This window comes from Rhinichthys klamathensis, unplaced genomic scaffold (assembly GCF_029890125.1).
Source record: "Rhinichthys klamathensis goyatoka isolate OS25496 unplaced genomic scaffold, OSU_Roscu_1.1 h1tg000021l_1, whole genome shotgun sequence".
Lineage (NCBI taxonomy): Eukaryota > Metazoa > Chordata > Actinopteri > Cypriniformes > Leuciscidae > Rhinichthys > Rhinichthys klamathensis.
Genome location: NW_026606572.1, coordinates 1,492,546 through 1,512,438, shown reverse-complemented (window position 1 = coordinate 1,512,438; position 19,893 = coordinate 1,492,546). Strand labels below are relative to the sequence as shown.

The following is a 19,893-nucleotide window of genomic DNA, read 5'->3' as shown; positions in this document are numbered from 1 at the left end:
CTAATACATTTATCATAATTAATTGAGTAGAGTGATCACTAGAAACATACTATAACCTTTGGAACATGAAGAAACACTTGAGGTGAATTACAGTAATTTTTCTTGAACTTATTAGTTTATTGTACGTACAGTAAAGGAGTTATTGTCAAAATTTCACCTGTAGTAAGTCAGTCTGATCAGTAGGAAAGCACTACAGCCTTTGGAACGGGAAAAAATACTTTAGGGGAATTACAGTAATTTTTTCTTGAACTTATTAGTTTATTGTACGTACAGTAAGGGAGTTATTGTCAAAATTTCACCTGTAGTAAGTCAGTCTGATCAGTAGGAAAGCACTACAGCCTTTGGAACGGGAAAAAATACTTAAGGGGAATTACAGTAATTTTCTCTTGAACTTATTAGTTTATTGTACGTACAGTAAAGGAGTTATTGTCAAAATTTCACCTGTAGTAAGTCAGTGTGGTCACTAGGAAAGCACTACAGCCTTTAGAACGGGAAAAAATACTTTAGGGGAATTACAGTAATTTTTTCATAAACATTTCAGTTTATTGTACGTACAGTAAGGGAGTTATTGTCAAAATTTCAGCTGTAGTAAGTCAGTGTGGTCACTAGGAAAGCACTACAGCCCTTGGAACGGGAAAAAATACTTTAGGGGAATTACAGTAATTTTTTCTTGAACTTATTAGTTTATTGTACGTACAGTAAAGGAGTTATTGTCAAAATTTCACCTGTAGTAAGTCAGTCTGATCAGTAGGAAAGCACTACAGCCCTTGGAACGGGAAAAAATACTTAAGGGGAATTACAGTAATTTTCTCTTGAACTTATTAGTTTATTGTACGTACAGTAAAGGAGTTATTGTCAAAATTTCACCTGTAGTAAGTCAGTGTGGTCACTAGGAAAGCACTACAGCCTTTAGAACGGGAAAAAATACTTTAGGGGAATTACAGTAATTTTTTCATAAACATTTCAGTTTATTGTACGTACAGTAAGGGAGTTATTGTCAAAATTTCAGCTGTAGTAAGTCAGTGTGGTCACTAGGAAAGCACTACAGCCCTTGGAACGGGAAAAAATACTTTAGGGGAATTACAGTAATTTTTTCTTGAACTTATTAGTTTATTGTACGTACAGTAAAGGAGTTATTGTCAAAATTTCACCTGTAGTAAGTCAGTCTGATCAGTAGGAAAGCACTACAGCCCTTGGAACGGGAAAAAATACTTTAGGGGAATTACAGTAATTTTTTCTTGAACTTATTAGTTTATTGTACGTACAGTAAAGGAGTTATTGTGGAAATTTCACCTGTAGTAAGTCAGTGTGGTCACTAGGAAAGCACTACAGCCTTTGGAACGGGAAAAAATACTTTAGGGGAATTACAGTAATTTTTTCTTGAACGTATTAGTTTATTGTACGTACAGTAAGGGAGTTATTGTCAAAATTTCAGCTGTAGTAAGTCAGTGTGGTCACTAGGAAAGCACTACAGCCCTTGGAACGGGAAAAAATACTTTAGGGGAATTACAGTAATTTTTTCTTGAACTTATTAGTTTATTGTACGTACAGTAAGGGAGTTATTGTCAAAATTTCACCTGTAGTAAGTCAGTCTGATCAGTAGGAAAGCACTACAGCCCTTGGAACGGGAAAAAATACTTTAGGGGAATTACAGTAATTTTTTCTTGAACTTATTAGTTTATTGTACGTACAGTAAAGGAGTTATTGTGGAAATTTCACCTGTAGTAAGTCAGTGTGGTCACTAGGAAAGCACTACAGCCTTTGAAACACGAAAAGAATACTTTAGACCAGGGCAAGTACAGACATTTTTTTAATAAACATTTGATAATTGTACGTACAGTAAGGGAGTTATTGTCAGAATTTTACCTGTAGTAAGTCAGTGTGGTCACTAGGAAAGCACTACAGCCCTTGGAACGGGAAAGAATACTTTAGGGGAAATACAGTATTTTTTTTAATACACATTTGATAATTGTACGTACAGTAAGGGAGATATTTTCAAAACTGTACTTTGTTTAATGGTTTCAATGTTCTTTTAAAGCAAATCATTCTTCTATAAATACATCCATGAAGTAAATAAGTTACTGTTTTCAGCCATTACAGTAATAAATACATTTAGATAATGTAATATTTTTTGATGGAAGGTGTGCCATTGAAACTAATTGAAACCCCATAGGAGTTTTGCTAGTTTTTTAAATGTTCACCTGTTAGGGGCGCACAGTCAAAGACCCAGAACCAGATATGATGAATGAAGAGCAGGAGTCAGAATTATAATAAAGAAAAGATTTACTGAAGATAGTTTTCAGTTTCATCAGCAGAAGTCAGCTTCAAGACTCAATCACTAAATGAGCAAGCACTGTTACTGTTTTCAGATATCAAATACAGACATTAGAAAATACATGAAACAAACATTTCAGTAATCATACTGGTAACTTCTATAACTAAGTAAAATCTCACATGCCTATATAAGTCATTCCACTCATGTGATATTTAGAAAGAAAACCTTGATTATAATCACTCATTACATATACATTGAAGCAGCAATTTATTCCAAAATCCACACCCTTCACACCCAAAATAAACATCATGTTTGCTGTCATGCTTTCTGAGTACTTGTCAATAATCTGATGGATTCAGTACAATGGACAGTGACATTTCTGCAGGACTGTAAACATCAATCAATGCACACGAATTGTGTTATTGTGAGAGTTTAATGTTAATTGAAGATGCTATACAACAGGAAAACATAAAATACTGTTAGGCCATTCTTTTTATTCAGCACCTGGAGAACACTGTTACACTGTAAAGTCTTTATTACACTTAAAAACAGAAAAACCGAGGTGGATAAAACAGTATGTTCTGTAGGGTCCAGACAAGACGATCCAACTTGCTTTGGAACAGTCGGCCCATCCTTTCAAAACCTATTGAAATAAATCATATGTCATTATTAAAACCAACACCAACACTGTTCTTGTTCATTTTGATTTCAAATAAATAAATAAACATAAATATAAACAGATGTAAAATGAAGCAATTAACTATATTCAGGAGATTACACATGATTTTCCACTTTCTACAGTCTGGATTGTTACCAGATTACAGTTCATGTAGCCTACATGTTCATTCTTTATTATTTCCTAAACACCTTTTTAAACACCATCATTATAATGCAGTTTTTATTGTTGCTAAAGGACATTCTATTGCATTAGATTAGAACACATAATGTGAGAGATATTTGCTGGTACATCTGTAGTTGGCTAAAATGTAGTTGTCTGTTTGCACACGATGAAAAACAATATAAACTTTTTAGACGGTCCCTATCTTGGTTACCACACTACATTGAATATTCAACAAAGTGTGTATGCATTAAAAATATACTTGCCCATTTTGATCGATTGTAGAAAATGTTGTAGTTCACAGTCTTTGTTGTCAATATTGTGTAGCTGCTTCGAATCTGAAAAAAAATTGCTTCATTGACTATTTAATTGAAAAAGTTCTTGAACGCGAATGTGCGAATGTGCGAATATAAAACTAACTTTACCTAAGTCAAAAATCCTGATGTATTTAGGCACGTGTGAGACGCCGTAGCTCCGCCTTTCCTTCGTGCAAACGGGCACATGATAACCTGAAGTCTGGTGATTTTGGGCTCTTGGAACGTAGCCGCTTGAGTTTAACTTGATTTCTGTAAACGCGACTGCGATGAGTTCATTAAAAGGAAAGATCATTACTGTTGTCGGAAGGTGAGAGTTAACCTGTCAGTCTGTCAAATTGAGCAGACATGATAGTAACAGATTGAGTGGTCTTTGAACTCTACTATGATGGTGTTTATGAATATAACGTTACTGTATGTATTTCTCCATATCAGAATAGTGCATCTGACAAGTGCAATATTGAACGATCAAACTAAAATTAGCACGTGACTCATTATTGCTCTCATTTGACATTTTTTGGGGTAGATTTGCTTTGTGCAAAAAAAAAATGTAAGGGTTATTCTGACAGGATTTGCATGCATGGTCATCAAAGTCATTAAATCTGAGAATTCATGTTTGTCATGCACTAAAGGCAGACTAAAGGTCATTGCAAAATTGAAGTTCCTATTGAAGTATTATCAGAAATGTTCCTCATTCTGGGATATAGATAATGCATTGATTTTCACTAATCTTGACCTATATTTGTATTTGACTTGTTTACAATGCTGTCTCTTCTTCCTCTTTTTTATGTATGTGGCATCATAAAGTGGACTGATTGGCCGCTCCTGGGCCATGGTGTTCCTGAGTGGAGGATACAAGGTCAAGATCTATGACAACAAACCAGGACAAGCATCAGGGGCCATCACAGAGATCAGGTCAGTAGAAAACAGGAAAGAAAATTTAACTATTGACCCCTCAGTTAAAATGACCCATTGACCCAAATTCTCTCCCATCATTGCTCAACTTTTGTCAGTGCAAGTTTGTGACCCATTTTGAGGGCACAAACTATAAAATCCAATGCTCAGGGGAGCTAAATAGACTAAATGTCAAATGTACATACATAATGTGTAAAAAAAAAAATCAATTCAATTAAGGTATGCACAAATTAAAGTTTTGTTACTATCGGCCCATATCTGTTTAAAGGGTTAGTTAATTTACTCTCCCCCATGTTGTTCCAAACCTGTATGAGTTTCTTTCTTCTGTTGAAAACAAAAGAAGAAGACATTTTAAAGAATGTTGGTAACCAGACAGTTGACGGTAGCCATTGACTTCCATAGTATTTTTTTTCTTCTTCCTACTATGGAAGTCAATGGGGGATTCTTTTGTTTTCAACAGAAGAAAGCAACTCATACAGGTTTGGAACAATTTGAGGGTGAGGAAGTAATGACATTTTTCATTTTTGCGTGAACTATCTCTTTAAAGTAACACGCCGACTTTTTGGGACTTTAGCTTATTCACAGTATCCCCCAGAGTTAGATAAGTCCATACATACCCTTTTCATCTCCGTGCGTGCCTTAACTCTGTCTGACGCACCCACTGCTAGCCTAGCTTAGCACAAAGACTGGAAGTAAATGGCTACAGCTAGCATTACTGCTCCCAATAAGTGACAAAATAACGCCAAGCACTGCTACTTGGGCGTGATTAGCGCAACACTCTGAGCGAACTCTCTGCTCCTCACCACAAGACTTCTCAGGTCCCAGTATGTATACGGTTAAAAGATGCCTGTGTCTCATATGACCTTGTTATTTGTACACACTGTGACTATACAAATCACAACATATAAATAGGAAAATGTTGGTGTTATTTTGTCACTTATTGGGAGCAGTATGCTAGATGGAGCCATATACTTCAAGTCTTTGTGCTAAGCTAGGCTAGTGGTGGGTGCGTCAGACAGAGTTACAGCACGCCCGGAGATGAAAAGGGTATGTATGGACTTATCTAACTCTGGGGGATATGGTGAATAAGCTAAAGTCCCAAAAAGTCGGCGTGTTCCTTTAACAAACCCTCTTGCTTGATTCATCTCTTCTGTCACCAGAGGGAGTTGTAGAGCTTTCTGTCTCCTAGATATGAATCTCTAGATGCCCTGACTTGAATGCAGTAATGACAGATTAGGGCACACAAAAAAATGATCTTCTGTAATGCATGCAGAGTTGCTTCAGTTATTAGGAGCAAATACAAGTTTTTTGAAAGGCATAATTTACATTAGACAACAACACATCTTTATCTGCAACAGTTATCTTATCACACTGTATTTGGACACAATAGGTATTTTGGCCAATTTTGTACACATTTTGTTGAATTTTTAGCTGAATATTGTGTTTTGTGTGTGAGCAGGAAACAGCTTGAGGAGCTTCAGCAAGCCAAAATGCTAAGAGGAAATCTCACCGCTGCAGAGCAGTTGAGTCTACTCAGCAGTCATGATGACTTGCAGCAGGCCCTGGAGGGAGCTTTCTTTGTCCAGGTATAGTTTTCCACTCAAGCGTAGATTTACTTCCTGTTGAACTAAAAATGACACGAGGAAACAGAGGATAAACATCATAAAGCATTTGACGTCCTTTGCACTGTGACAAAAATTAAATGTGGAATTATGGATTTGATCAATATTATGTGATAACATTCTTCTCTACACTTTTTTTTTTTTTTTTTCATTTATCCATCTAGTGTAATATTTAATATAAAAAGCCCTTCTAGGGACAGGTGGTGTGAATTAGCCTTGGCTATAAACGTCATCATGATACTGACATGGGATTGCTTCGAGAAGATAATCTATGTTTACTGTATCTGTCCCTACCAAATAAACTATAAATAAATACACATGAAATACTTGTTACTTCTGTTTTATACATTTCAGGGTATTTATGAAACAAAGGCAACCAGTATTTCATGCGTAGAGAAGAAAGAGATCACATCATTCCACATTTAATTGATTTGGCACTGTTCAAAGCACGTGAAACCAGAAGTGTGTGTCTGTGGTTTTACTTCTGAAACTGCTGCATTCCATGATGGCTCTCTCAGTTGAGTTAATGTGATTAACTATTGAAAATGCACCCAGGTTTAATTATTAAAATATATTGAACACTTAGGAGCCAAGCCTCTGTTTGCTATAGTCAAATGCTTTATACATGTATATTAAAGAGTTAGTTCACCCAAAAATTCTGTCATTAATTACTCACCCTCATGTCGTTCCAAACCCGTAAGGCTTTCATCCATCTTCGGAACGCAAATGAAGATCTTTTTGATGAAATCTGAGAGCTTTCTTTCCCTCCATTAACAGTCTACACAACAACTACCACATTCAAAGTACAATAGGAAAGACTTTGTTAAAGTAATCCATTATATGAAGCGACGTGAGTGCTTTATTTGCGCAAAAAAAAAAGAAATTTACCGCTTTATTTACTAAATAATATTATCCAAAGTGCGTTCAAGGAACTATGTCAGCTCTCGAGTCAACACAACACGCATGCGTCGTGGTGCTCCCCCGACTGGGTTGCTGGTCAATATTTTTGTAAATAAAGTGGTAAATTATGTTGTTGTTTTTTTTGTGCAAACAATGCACTCATATAATTGAGGTTAAACCACTGGAGTCGCATGGAGTATTTTTAGTGATGTCTTCTTCACTAGCTTTATGGGGCTTGAATGTGGTAGTTGTGTTGACTGTCAATAGAGGGACAGAAAGCTCTCTGATTTGATCAAAAATACCTTAATTTGTGTTCCATAGATGAACAAAGGTCTCACTGGTGTGGAACGACATGAGGGTGAGTAATTAATCACAGAATTAAAAAATTTTGGTGAACTAACCCTTTAAAGATGGATGAGGTGATGATGTATCTGATCATGCATTCTTGTCTTTGTACTATATACATTGACAGCAGATTGTTTGTCTCCGTTATGACATCAGCATTTAATGATGCCATATAGTCCTTATATATGTCCTAGTCCTAATATACACATTTTTGTATTAGTGAGGTTCATATTATTGAATATAATAATATTAATGTAATTATTATATTCATATTATAATTATATTCTCCCCCACCATTGTCCTCTAAAATCTTCTTATTCTTAATGTCAAAATGAAAATTCATATACATGTCGATTATTGTTTCTGCTCTTGTATTCCCCCTGTTTTGCTCTATGCTCTTATTGTAAAGCTGTTGCTACAACTTCAGTATGGTACATACATACATTTCATAACATCACCTTTGCTATATTGTTGACTCTCAACTGCTCTTGTCATCTGTGTTTTCTGTAAAAAAGGAGTGTGTATTTGAGGACCTGGAAGCAAAGCAGACCGTCTTCCTTGAGGTGGAGAATCTAGTCCCAGAAAGCGTGATTATCAGCAGCTCCACTTCCTGCCTGATGCCAAGCAATGTGTTCTCTCGTGTCCAGAACCGAACTCGATGTATCATATCTCATCCGGTTAGTTTTTATGTGTGACATACACTAGGTTGAAGCCACATTGAAAATGTGAGTCAAATCTTATTGTTAGGCTTCATTATTACATTTTAAAGAAATGATTATGTAAAAAAAAAGGAATTGAAATAGAAATAATGAAAATTATTATAAAAAAAAAAAATTGACAGTCCATTCCTTATGTGTATACTTCAGTCCAGATTTTGTTTGTTTTAGCGCACACTATACGGCTTTAGTTTGAACCCCAACATCTTCCATCCAAAATAAAACGCATCCAGACAAAAATGTCTTTAGGTCATCATGTTAATGGCTACAGCTAAAATCCTCCTAAAGATCATCTTACGCAATTGCCCTTAATAACATTATTGTTTTTTTTTTCTTCGAATGTTCCTACACTGAAGAGAACATTCGTAAATGAAAGCATTTAAAGCATTATTTACATGGACATGGTTTTTCTTGTCAGCCCTGATGGGCTTGTTTTTTCGCAGCCTGGAGTGAAATGTATCGGGCCCACAGGGGCATTACTGCACTTTTATTCCTTCCATGCTCAATGGAAATTCCACTCTGATCTCATGAGCATGTAAGACTGGGAAACTGGTTGAAGCTGGAAATTAACATTTGGCCTTGTAAGAACTGGTTGGAGACACTGTCTTGACCACATGGTCTATTGAAACAAAGGAACTTGCTGAAATAGCATTCGACCTCCCCCTCACGCAGTCTCACCTGATTTACATTTCACCCAGTAACAGCTAAAACTCACATAAGAATATATATATGGTTTAATGTGAATGATTATCATTGAGTATTGTGTTTAGTATCATTTAAACTGTCGCAGGGTAAGTGATACATATGTCTCATTTCCAAATAAGTAAAACAAAAGGAAATAAGGTTTTTAAGAGTTTAGGGATATCTGGCACACAAATGAATGTGGTCTCCTACTCCCAGAAGGTGTGAACTCAATGCTAATTTCCACTGTTAGCAAATTGTACCATGTAAATCAACTTCGGCCCCCAGTAAGTCTGGGGGGATGAACACAGTAAATTTCCACTGTGAATACAGGTTTACATATGAAATGAGGTCTGGCTATTTAATGGAAGGCAGCAAGGGATCGTGGCTTTTTCTGTATCTCAGATAGCCCGTGGATGCTGAGTCGCCGAGACTCAGCATTCATGTATTTCATGCCGGGTAAAAGATTTTCCTCTTTGTTCTAGAACATTTGATGATTTGCATTGATTATCTTTCAATTGATTATGGAATTGTTATAATACATTTACCTGACATAATAAATTGTTATATTTGATTATTCTAACAGACTTTGACTTTATTTTCATTGGAGTTAAAAGGAATAGTCAAACATTAACGTATACTTAATGATGCACAGATATCATTGAAAAACACTTTCATTTTATGGAGTCAGATGAAACGAGTTAATACATAAGATAATGTATTGCATTTAATTAAAAATCCCTTTGCCATTGGAAGAGACGGAACGCGCATGTGACCTTCACCGCTAATTTGAATGCCGCCATTGGATCAAATCAGACGGACTTACAAGCAGGAAGCCCTTGCTGGTCTTGGTGTCCTTCAAAGCAGTGTGAGGCTAATAGTTCACCTTCACCTGCATTTAGTGAATGTTTAATCCTAAATGCCAAGCATTTGTGGTCAGGCATTTTAGTCAGAGAGACCTTCATAGTAGGCCCTTATCTCTAGCTCTGGTAAACACATTGGTACAGTGTCTTGTCTGTGTCCAGGGGCAGTTATACTGGTGTCATTTCCTTCTTGTTTTTAACCTCTCAGGTAAACCCGCCCTACTATGTGCGTCTGGTGGAACTTGTGCCACACCCCGAAACGCTGCCTGCTGTAATGGATGTTGCTTACTCTCTGATGACGGATGTCGGACAGGCACCTGTGCGTCTCAAGAAGGAGATCGATGGTTTCGCATTGAACCGTGTTCAGTATGCCATCATAGCCGAGTCCTGGAGGCTGGTTCAGGTTGGTTGAGCCATGGAACAAAATTACATAGCAGTTATGGCTATTCTGTTTAATTGTTTGACTTCCAAGCTATTCTCTGGCAAAATTCATAGCATGTTAAGTAACTTCTGTTGTTATTCTGACCCCAGTCATGTCCTGAACCCACTCCCCCTCTTTCTTTCCTTTCAAAGCTTCACTCTCCTATATAATAAATGCAAAGTATAAAATATATATTACACACACACACACACCTATTTGTTTGTTTGTTTGTAAATCTTGCATTTAATTTAGCAAATTTAAAATTGTCATATAGTTATTGCTGCCATTTTATAAAAGCAGACACTTAAGGCCTGCGTTATGGTGATCTTACCACAGTTAAGGGTAAAATCATGAGGTAAAGACCGATTACCCATGGTCAAATCATTGTAACGCGTTTCTCATGGTTTATTGCTTCAATAAGGTTTCCACATTACAGGATGAGATCGTTCATATGTGGGGAAAATATATTGCTGTCAAATCTCATTACTCATCTCTGAACAGGAAAGTCCTAAATTAATTGTGTAAATTTTGATGTACGTCTCTGTTACACTCTGTTATTAGAGCGAAAGAGAAGTGAAGTTAGTGGAGCAAACAGAGACTATTGTATTTATTAAAACAGAGCATTGCAACATTCATAGTCATATCACACTCTGTTTACAAATGATCGATTGAGAGACGGGAAAAAACATCTCTTTTCTTTGTTTCTCTTGAGAAACTTTAGAACAGCCAGCTTATCTTTCCTCACACTGCGCTAGTTTTGTCCTGCTTGTACAGTACACCTGTATTACAGTGTATCAAATGAACATGGGGTAGAGTGAGGTGATCCACTTTAAAAACCAAGCCCTTTTGAGCTCTGCCCACAAGCAAAAACAAAAAGCAGAGTCAAGAAAGCACTTCAACAAACAATGGGCATCTTTGAACTTTTTCTCTTTCTCTCTTTTTTTTTTTTGAGCGACACTTCATTATTCAGTCGAGTAATTGACATTTAAAGATAAAAGCATAATACACCCTGGACAGAGCAAACTATTTTGTGGAGGCATCATCACAAAACTGTGAAAATTATTCATGGTTACATTGAATTATGTTTAATACTCAGGTGTGTTGTTGTGTCTGAATTATGTGGTGAACGTATCGTGTGAAAGAGGTGTGGTGAAATTGTGTTTTAATATGCATGATGGCAAATTTCAAAGGTCAGTTAAAGAGACGCAGTTATCTCTCTTGAGAACCATTAATCCTAACCTTAGTTGTAGTTTGTAGTACTTAAAGGGTTAGTTCACCCAAAAATGAAAATTAAGTCATTAATTACTCACCCCCATGCTGTACCAACCCCGTAAGACCTTCGTTCATCTTCGGAACACAAATGAAGATATTTTTGATTAAATCTGAGAGGTGGATCACTGCTACATAGGCTGCCAAAGGGAATGATACTTGACGGCCCAGAAAGTCATTAAAGAAAATGTTTAAATATTTCATGTGCCTACAGTGGCTCCACTATAAGTTTATCAAGCGACGAGAATACTTTTTGTGCGAAAAACAAAACAAAAATAACAACTTTATTCGACTATTCCATTGCTTCCTTGTGGGCCTGAGACGAGAGTTCAAGAGATTTCCAGGACGCATGCGCGAGAACTGACATTCTTCTTCTACTACACACATAGACAGAGCCATCTTATTGGAACTCAGTTGAGTCAGTTGAAGCCCATTTTTAGCGATTTTTGAGCACTTCCGTTCCTGACGCGCAGACTCAAACCGACTCAAACTAAGCTTGATGACGTGAGCAAACCTGTCTGACAGACGTTCATCTTCTAGTAGCTGTGCGTGAAAATTGCCAACGTTAATCTTGCAGAGACGGGGAACTTGAGCAAAGAGTTCTTTGGCGTGAGTGAGCAGGAGTAAGTATTCCGTTGCTTTTATGAACTCATTATCTATGGGCTTCTCCCTTGACGGGACGTCCCCCCGATTGCCTGCGAGCTTCTCCTCCTGTCTGTACGGTCATTTTTGTACAGCGCGACAGAGTCGAGTGGTTATGACGCAATCGTTAGCCTATTTTTACTAAATCTGTTTCTACGGGGCCATAATGTAACATAGAAGGTAATGGAGCCCTTTATACATTGTCGTGTTTCTTTAGAAATAAATAATGGACAAATGGAGTCTTTAAACGCCTCAGATGTAAAGTTATTCACTGTCAAAGTGACGCCAAAATGAATGGGAGTCAATGGAAATGCTAACGCAAGTGAAGTTCTGCTACAACATGGCGGCACCCGGCCGGCTTCAACTTCCGGTCGATGGATTACCCCCTTGACTACACAGCGCGCGTCTTACAAGCAGAGGAAGACGCGTGCTGTACATAGTAGTAGAAGAAGAATGTCAGTTCTCGCGCATGCGTCCTGGAAATCTCTTGAACTCTCGTCTCAGGCCCACAAGGAAGCAATGGAATAGTCGAATAAAGTCGTTATTTTTGTTTTGTTTTCCGCACAAAAAGTATTCTCGTCGCTTGATAAACTTATAGTGGAGCCACTGTAGGCACATGAAATATTTAAACATTTTCTTTAATGACTTTCTGGGCCGTCAAGTATCATTCCCTTTGGCAACCTATGTAGCAGTGATCCACCTCTCAGATTTAATCAAAAATATCTTCATTTGTGTTCCGAAGATGAACGAAGGTCTTACGGGGTTGGTAATGGTACAGCATGGGGGTGAGTAATTAATGACTTAATTTTCATTTTTGGGTGAACTAACCCTTTAATGACGTTAGTGTTAGGCATTTTGTTGAAATCATGATTTTGTTGCCATATGACAATGTGTCTTTGTTGGTTCCTGGAGAGCTTTAAAAAATACATTGGGGTAAAGTTCACTTCTCTTCAGCGTTCACAACACCAGTTAAAGGATTAGTTCACCTCAAAATTAAAATTTCCTAATAATTTTTACTCACCCCAGTGCCATCCAAGATATCCATGTCTTCCTCAGTGGAAGAGAAAATAAGTTTTTTGAGGAAAACATTCATGGATTTTTCTTCGAATAATGGACTTCAATTGCAACCAACGTTTTGAAGTCCAAATCAATGCAGTTTCAAAGGTCTTTGAAGTGCTTTAACCGGCTGTGCACGATCGCAGCTGAGGAAGAGGGTCTTATCTAGCGAAACGATAGGTCATTTAATTTTTTTTTTTTTTTTTTATTATATTTCTATATACTTTTTAACTACAATAGGCTTTATGCCGAGCGTCACGTGACCAAACCGGAAAACGGGTCTCATTGCATCCGCTTGTCAGAGAAAGTGTTAACGCCCGTAAGAACTAACTACGATATCTATGGATTTTTAAGGTAATCAGCTAACCTACTAAGTTCACTTTGTTATCGGTGTTTTATGCTATTTAAATATCTAAACATTAGTGTGAAGAAGAAAAAAAAAAAAACTTTTAGATATCAATCTGCACATGCGAGGGACATTGGTTATGCTCATTTTTGCTTGCTCCTTTTAAGTTATCTTGAGTAAAACCTGCAAATTAGTAAATTGATAAGTAAAAAAAGTAAATTGATCTGCAACGCGGCGGGAACTACGTCATCACATTGAAAGGTCACGCTCGATGAGATTTAAACACCCAGGATACGCACACATATGATAAGGACCATTTTAAACAATAATGACACAAAGACATAAATATGCCATTCAACATACAATACAATTTGAACTATCCTCCTTCGCATGGTCGCTTTGTAAACAGTGGGGCGGTACTTAGCCGGCGCCCGGCGACATCGAGCATGACCTTTCAACGTGATGACGTAGTTCCTGTAGAACATTTGTATTGTTCAGTATTGTGTACAGTCTGATATCCAGTATAGCTATATATCATTTTTTTGTGTGGCCATTCATGCCACAAGCTAACTAGCTAAAACTTTTCTAAAGCTGAACGTAACAACTGGCCATGTAGCTAATTGCTAACGTTTAGTGTAGCCTTTAGTTATCCTTACTAGCCTACTATCTGTCTGACATGAAAAACACTTCAAGGACCACACCAGCCTTCATACAAGTGTATTTCCAATGATTCCTCGCTCCAAACGTATCCCTGTAGCAGCATTTATTCTCATATCTATTTCTTTACAAGTCCAGTTGAAATTTTCGCAATTTCTCAACTTCCGGTCGAAGCAAAATGGACATATAGGACACATACCTCTCGTAGAGCATAAGATTCTGAGCATTTAAAAATAAAAGTAAGAGGCTTTATGCCGAGCGTCACGTGACCAAGCCGGAAAACAGATCACATCGCTTCCGATTCAGGTTTTTTGTATGTGCTTCATGAAATTTTTTGCGGTTTTACTCAAGATAACTTAGAAGGAGCAAGCAAAAATGAGCATAACCAATGTCCCTCGCATGTGCAGATTGATATTTTAAAGTTTTTTAATTTTTCTTCTTCACACTAACGTTTAGATATTTAAATAGCATAAAACACCAATAACGAAGTGAACTTAGTAGGTTAGCTGATTACCTTAAAAATCCATAGATATCGTAGTTAGTTCTTATGGCCGTTAACACTTTCTCTGACAAGCGGATGCAATGAGACCCGTTTTCCGGTTTGGTCACGTGACGCTTGGCATAAAGCCTAGTCTCTACCCCATACCTGTGAGGAGTTATGGCCGTTTAAAGAAACCACCGAAATTAGCTAAAACGGCTAAAGCTAGCTAAGTAAACTAGTAGAGAATGAATGCTGCTGCTACAGGTCAAGGTTTATTTATAAAGCACATTTACAAGCAGTCACTACTGCCCCAAAGTGCTGTACAGATACAGCGTACAGGGATACGTTTGGGATGAGGAATCATCAGAAATATACTTATTTGAAGACTGGCGTGGGCCTTTCAGTTAATTACCATTACAATATCCATATTACCATTCTTTTCCCAAAACGCTGGGGCAGACCTACCGGTATTCACTAAAGTCACTGTCACTTACCACAGACAATGATGAGCAGCTTCGAAGTCCGTTGGTATTTGGTAACCGTCGGTAACCGTTGGTTGGTTGTTCCAAACTCATTAAAATTACTAAGATCGTGTGTGTGTAAGTGTGCCATGATGCTAAATATCCAGCATGTTTTTAAGAATTTTGAGAGTAGTCTAAAATTCTATTGAAGGTCTGAGCCTGTTGATCGCCAACTAGTAGATTGATCGCCAACACAGATCCATTGATTTAGGTTGGATTTTTATAATTTTTTCTGTGGAATGAGTATAGTGTTTGGTGAAAAGAATGACATATTGGCTGATGTCATAACTTGGGGGAATAGTTGATTGCCAATGAAGTAAAGATGAAAATATTGGTGCAAAATCATGTAGAAATGTGTTTTAAGAGTTATTTTTTCAGTGGATGTTGTCAGCACATGTGTTCTGTGTATCTGGAATGCATTTATTGACAGCCTACCTAACCCACTAAGGATTTGAGGAAAAAAATGTTTTCACATTTTTCTGATAAAAAAATAAAGGGTGCATACACTAAAATGGGCAAAAAAAATTTTCGCGATATTTTTGGTAGAGCAGACCCCCCAATTATTGGTTCTTAGGGTCAAAGTTAACAGAAAAAACATAAATAAAAAGTATGGCAGACCATGTCAGGTTCAACCCATTTTATTGAGCTTTTGAGACTTTGGCTCCCCGACTATAATGGGTGTAGCTAAAATGGGCAAACCCAGGGTTTAGAAGGCGGTGGCCACATACTTCTGCCCATGCAGTACTTATGAATACTGAGAGTATGGCCCTGTCTGGTCCTTGATAAAGACCCTTATCCTACTTTAGTAACGCTGATTAACCAAAGGATTGTATGCTCAATTATCTCTTATAATTAATCTCTTAGGGAATAATTATAAGGATTCATCATCATGATCATAATTTTATATCATAATTTACTCACCCTCATGTTGTTTCGAGCCTGCATGATTTTCTACATGTCTTCTGAATAAGATATTTCACAGAATGTTCAGACTGCGCTTTTTTTAATACAAAAACAGTAAGCAGAAGAAAGTCAAGTGACTAAATGATGACAGGATTTATGTTTTTGAGTCAACTAGATATAACATTTAAAATGACATGGTCTAGATTTTGATTTACGTTTTGAGATGAAAATGTCCATTGTTCTTTGAAAATCTGTTCTTTTTCCCCAGAGAAATGCTCTCAATGTAAAGCCAAAACAGAGGTTCCTTACTGAAAAAAAAGCCCTTGTGTTGTTCTTACCTGAGAACACTGTGACTTAATCACAGTGACCGACATCTTAGAGGTCAAAAGTCGAACCACTTGTACTGATGTTGGTTGGTGTCAAATTTGGTATTCTTTTAAGCTGGTCACAGATGCATGTGTATGTCGAATAAAGGACGCTCTGCATTCTGGTTTTGCTTCACAATTTAAAATGGCAGCACTGAAAATGTTATGTTATGCTAATAGTATGCTTACTGGGCCTTTTTGACTGGCATGACAGCTTTACGGCTTTCAGAGGTTTATAACCACTGAATGGAGGCAGTGCTGAAGGAAGTCTTGAGGCTGAAGACAAAATGTCACATTTAGTTGTAAATGTCATTTGTATTGCATACACATTGATCTTATTCATCACACCCCATTTAAGTATTCTTCCTTGTAACCATTTTCCTTCTTTTCTTATTCTTCGTGGTGTTATTGTGCAGTCATTGATGATGAGATAATTTAATAAGATTGGTCTGGAACAACAGTATGCTTTAGCTTATTGTGTTCTTTCTCATTAGTTTACTTTTACCTTTTTTTGGCAGTGTCCATATTACAGTGTGTGTAAGAAATTTAATTTCTTTTTTTATAGATATCATGACATAATTTTGACATTTTCCAAGTCTTGTGATTTCCTTGCAGTCAGAGGGAAAAGTTAAATTTCTTAACATTCACCATTTGAGGCACAAATCCATGGGTTCGTATCTAGATAAGAACCGAAATCTTTACAGAGACCCTCCCATTACTGTGTCCTCTTGCATGTTTTGGGTTAACAACTTCTTGTTGTTGGCAAATGCTTTTAAGAATTTCAAAAGAATCTGCTTTCTGAACTGTTGAAAGGTTAAGCTTTTAAAAAACCATGTTGATGAACCAGTTAAACCAGCACGCATGCTCGTTTATGCATATTATTTTTTCCCCAAAATATCTAACCAGAGTTTAAAGTCTAATTCACACAGCGCCAACAGACACTGTCTGGTTTTGTCGGATCAGCCCTGTCTGTGTCTTTTTGTGTCCGTCGGAGCTTGTTTTCGTCGATTAAACATGTTGAATCGATGTTTGGCAGGTCGTGGAGTCTCTGAGAAGTGATATACTGTAATCTGCTCTGATTGTCCGGTTGGTCGCCGTCTGTCGGTGCAGTGTGAATTGGCCTTCAAACTGTACCCACAGACGCTTTAACATTTTTTTTTTACTAGCTCAAAAAAAAGGTTTGATCTGTTTATAACAACACTAAGCTCTCCGCAAGCCTTTCACAGTTTTTAAAGCGATGTTCTGAAGATTTTAGACTTATAAACTTGTGTTTTCATGGATTTGCCTCTTACATTTTTCGTGTGTCCATACAGAGGTGAGTTTTTGTTTTTTATGGTAAGGAACATTTCAAGTTTGGACATTGCACTACACACAAGATTTGCAGCTCAAATCCACTCATCAGTCTCAGAGTTCAGGCGGCCCTTTTGAGAGAGAGCCAGCTCTGGAAAGTAGAGCAGCTGGGAAAGTTAATGGCTGCCCCTGTTGATTACCATGTACAGGAAAGGCCTCTTTTCACGGTTTCCCCAGCCAGTCCGCCGCCTGGCGACACAGAGATAACGGCCTCGTTGTTGCGCGCAGGAAATGAACAAAGACCACCCTGTCCCCTCCTAAACTTGTCCCCCACTGCCCGTTCTGTATCCAAGCTTTGATTTCAGCACAGTCAGGCAACAGGTATCTGTGGCCACAGGTAATTTGAGTGCAAAGTGGGTCCAAAGCCTGGCACAACTACGCTTACCTCCCTCTGCCATACCATCCCATTGTTCAGAGGACACTGAGTTAAATGATAAGAGAAACCCAATACAGTGGGAGCGGCTTTAGTAATCTTTAGATGGGACAAAAAGGGGGGCTTTCCTCTCAGTCAGGTGGACCAAACCTTGTTGGCTGGACAAACTACTAAGCAGGAAGCTGTAATTTTAGGATTAGAAGATCAGAACATCAGTAAACCACTTTTAGAAACATTGTCTTTCATCCAAGTGTGTAATACAGAGCAAGCTGCCAAATGAACTTCTCTTTCTTCTCATCCAGGATGGAGTGATCTCAGTGAAGGACATTGATCTGGTGATGTCTGAGGGCCTGGGCATGCGCTACGCTTTTATAGGTCCCATTGAAACCATGCATCTCAACGCACCAGAAGGCAAGCTACCTATTAACCCACGGATTTTCTTTTTTTTTAAATGGCATAATGAAACTTTTGTAAATAAGCACTGAGACGTTTTTGTTTTCATCATGCATGGAAAAGAAATTGCTGTGGTGCTTGGGGCAGCGAAAAAGCAGTCTGAAAACCTGTTGCTCTTGTCAATTATCAAACTCACATGACTTTAATAAGTGTGTGAGAGAGAGCGAGTTAGTGAAAGAAACTGAAACAATTTCAAAAGTGTGTAAATGGGCATGCGTTTAGAAGAGATCTCATGTTCATGGTGAAAATCAGAAGGCAGTGTGAGATCTGTAGGATGACCCTGCTCCCCCCATGAAACGTGCTTTGCCATGTGACACCAGTACTAACATTTGATGATGACAGATGAATTATTATCCTCAGCCCTGCCTGCTTGTACTGTGAGTGAGGTGCTACTCTCACTGTGGTGATAAAGCCCCCTGTATTCAGAGTTTCGCCCTTGTTTCTTCCTTCGCTGTAATGGCACAGGTTCTTGGAATCTGTAAGGGAAGAACTGTGGCTGAACTTTCACTGGTGCACGTCTTATCTGCTGAGAGCCCTTCTAAAAGCACTCATGCCCTTCAAACGAGGAGCTACTCAATTCATGTTTGAAAACTCTGCTAGAAAACATCTATTTGCTGAGTCATTTTGGACTCAATTCCCAATTTGAATATGCACTCTTTACCTTTAGTGTCAAAGATATTCAGAATGACAAGCAGTCTTTGAATATACTAAATATGAATTTTGTAGCTTGGTTTAAAAAAAAGTTTTTTGAATGAATGAATTAAAATAGATCTAAACACTTTATGTAATATGTAGTTTTTAGAGTCTGGTCATATTAGATTACTTATGGTCTACTACTGTGATTTTACTGTATTGGTGAAATGCAAAACTGCATCTTTATTTAATCCTTACCATGTGTTTTGTCTGTCCAGGTATGGAAGACTATCTCCAGCGCTATAGTGAGGGCATGAAGAGGGTTCTTACTACTTTTGGGCCTGTTCCAGACTTTTCTGGAGAGCCAGCAGCTAGAATTATAAAAGTATGCAATATTTATAGTATTTTGTTGTATGGAAAAACTAAAGTCAGTTGTTAACAGACAGATGTTCCAAATAACCACAATTGTGTGTGTTTTTTATTTTTTATTTTTTTTTATCATTGTACACTAAAATAAAGATTTGATCACCCCTTTAGGAGGTCTGTGAGCTGATCCCTAGTGAGCAGGAGCACCTCACAGCCAGGAGAGAGAGAAGAGATCAACTGCTGATGGGTCTGGCTAAGCTAAAGAAATGAGGCTAGTCAATAAGATAATACGTAAATAGGAGTGGTTATAGATCATCTGAGCCATTGTTGTCCTTGGTTGGATATTTCCTTTCTGGGCAACAGAATATGTCTGATTATAGACGAAAATGACTGAAACAAAAGCTAACCTCAGAAATGGCATAAGTGTTCATTTAATTATGAATTGAATTTTACCAATATTTAAAAGTCTTAGATTTGTGAAGCATAGGCTACTTGTTATACAGATATAGCACTTTCTTGCTCATGGTGTAAAATTTCACAATTAAAGGGAAAATTAAAGCAATCTCCAGTTGGCAAGTCCTTTACTGT

At 37.5% G+C, this 19,893-nt stretch overlaps 1 protein-coding gene across 1 annotated transcript; it reads left to right on the top strand.

The window, feature by feature from the left end:
• Nucleotides 1–3,588: 3,588 nt before the first annotated feature.
• cryl1 (crystallin, lambda 1) lies at nt 3,589–19,884 on the top strand. Its single transcript, XM_056241332.1, has 8 exons — nt 3,589–3,737; nt 4,235–4,342; nt 5,802–5,928; nt 7,725–7,886; nt 9,678–9,872; nt 18,156–18,264; nt 19,218–19,324; nt 19,477–19,884. The coding sequence occupies exons 1-8, from the start codon at nt 3,697–3,699 to the stop codon at nt 19,573–19,575; spliced, it is 948 nt and encodes a 315-aa protein (XP_056097307.1). The 5' UTR covers nt 3,589–3,696; the 3' UTR covers nt 19,576–19,884.
• The last annotated feature ends 9 nt before the right edge of the window (nt 19,885–19,893 follow it).

Bases quoted from the DNA above. Each gene is read 5' to 3' on its own strand.
- cryl1 (XM_056241332.1), top strand. From the start codon at position 3,697: ATGAGTTCATTAAAAGGAAAGATCATTACTGTTGTCGGAAG. The intron at 9,873-18,155 runs GTTGGTTGAGCC...CTTCTCATCCAG, and splicing joins AGTCCTGGAGGCTGGTTCAG to GATGGAGTGATCTCAGTGAA. The intron at 18,265-19,217 runs GCAAGCTACCTA...TTGTCTGTCCAG, and splicing joins GCATCTCAACGCACCAGAAG to GTATGGAAGACTATCTCCAG.